The sequence below is a fragment of the Microtus ochrogaster genome, unplaced genomic scaffold (assembly GCF_000317375.1).
Source record: "Microtus ochrogaster isolate Prairie Vole_2 unplaced genomic scaffold, MicOch1.0 UNK8, whole genome shotgun sequence".
Taxonomy (NCBI): Eukaryota; Metazoa; Chordata; class Mammalia; order Rodentia; family Cricetidae; genus Microtus; species Microtus ochrogaster.
Window position 1 is genome coordinate 5,027,733 of NW_004949106.1, and position 1,630 is coordinate 5,029,362.

At 44.9% G+C, this 1,630-nt stretch overlaps 1 protein-coding gene across 2 annotated transcripts in view; it reads right to left on the reverse strand.

Moving 5' to 3' along the window:
• Slc39a10 (solute carrier family 39 member 10) overlaps positions 1 to 1,630 on the reverse strand; it is a 113,022-nt gene that overhangs the window by 22,304 nt on the left and 89,088 nt on the right. For both annotated transcript variants that reach the window (XM_026788863.1, XM_005366362.3), the window contains exon 2: positions 109 to 1,121. In XM_026788863.1, the coding sequence (XP_026644664.1) occupies positions 109 to 1,110 (1,002 nt within the window). In that variant the 5' untranslated portion in view covers positions 1,111 to 1,121. The remainder of the gene's footprint in view (positions 1 to 108; positions 1,122 to 1,630) is intronic.

The following is a 1,630-nucleotide window of genomic DNA, read 5'->3' on the forward strand; positions in this document are numbered from 1 at the left end:
CCTGACGTTCCACAAGTAACTACTCCTTATCCAAACCTAAACTGCTCCACAACTACCTGAGAACCACCAAGGACTACCACGGCACCACGGAATCCGTTTTATACCTACTTCATGCTGGCGGTCATCTTCACTGTGGTCTTTGTGGCTAGCAGTGGAATAAATTGCACTTTTTTTAACATGCGGAGCTTCTCGCTTTCTCGTATGCCGAAGTTCACTGTCAATATCAGGATCAAGATCTTGGTGTCCGTGGGCATCACGCTCTGGAAGGTGTGCATGCGGATGACCCGGGCTATGTGCACGGTCAGGCTTGTGAACCCGATTATGCTCGTATTGCTCACTGTGGTCATGGTTGGGGAGGAAACCTGGTGTGTTAGCTTCGGAGTTTTCTTTCTTCCTCTTCCCTTTTTCCTTTTTCCGGACCTTCAACGGCTTCACTTCAGACTGTTCTTGGGTTCTGTTGGTCTCTGTGGAAGGTCCGTGACCCGGCTCGCCGTGCTCACTGTGAGGGACAGAATCATTGTGGAGACGCTGAGTGGTGTTCTGATCCAGGTGGTGATGTGAGCGGTGGCGATGACGGAGGCGGTGATTGTGGTCATGCAGGTGTTTGTCATCAGACTTGGTGGGGACTTCAGCTGCCTCTTTCTCCGGATCGCACCTGTGGTTTCTCTGTGACGGCACACTGGTCGCAGTGCGGTTCTCTGCGTTGAGATGATTGTGGGAATGCTGGTGGCTGTGTGAATGAAAATGCTTTCCCTCCTGAACCGCCAGAATGTCTAAGTGAGACACGTGATCGTGGCCCAGGTCCTCGTGATTAATCTCAACGACTTTGATCTCTCCAAGGCCCAAGTTTGTTAAAAGTTTCTCCAGCCCGAAAAATGATAATCTTCCATTTTCACCATAACGGTCAAAAAGTTTGTCAATATAGTACTTCTTTTCATTTTCAGCATCCTGTACTGAAAACTTGCTGGACTCCGACTCCGTCATCCCACGGTGGTGTCTGTGCAGCTCCTCGGGGCCATGGTCATGGTCGTCATGGCAGTGGTTGCAATGATGGAAAACAAATGTCAGCAAACAAATGAGGCAAAATTTTGTGTGTATGTGCACCTTCATCTCTATTCCCCCTAAAGAGATCGGAGAGAGATGGTTAGTTTACACCTGGGTACGGTCAACACAATAACGTTCTTTTGCATTTGCCAAGGCACTAAACAAGTATTTTATCCCACTTCCTTCATGACTACAGTCATTCTCTGCTTCAAGACTCCCTCTGAAAAACAGCCCCTTTTATTTAATTTAGTGAACAGCACTATTCAATTAATACAAATTCTCAAGACACAGGACAGTTTTAACTATTTTGAAAACATAAAGACACTCTCTCTCTATATATATATACACACATATATATGTGTGTGTGTATATATATATATAGTTTTATTGTTGGCTTACTTTCAGTCTAGTCCTCTAAAAATAAGGTAAAATAAAGCTCCTCTGTTCCTGCAAACAGGGGTCATGGTTAGGGCAGCAATATGGAAAGAAATAAGATGATTGAAATGGGGACTAGAAAGATAGCTCAACAGTTAGATCCTAGATAGAGAGATGATAGATACACATATATACATATTTATCTACCTGT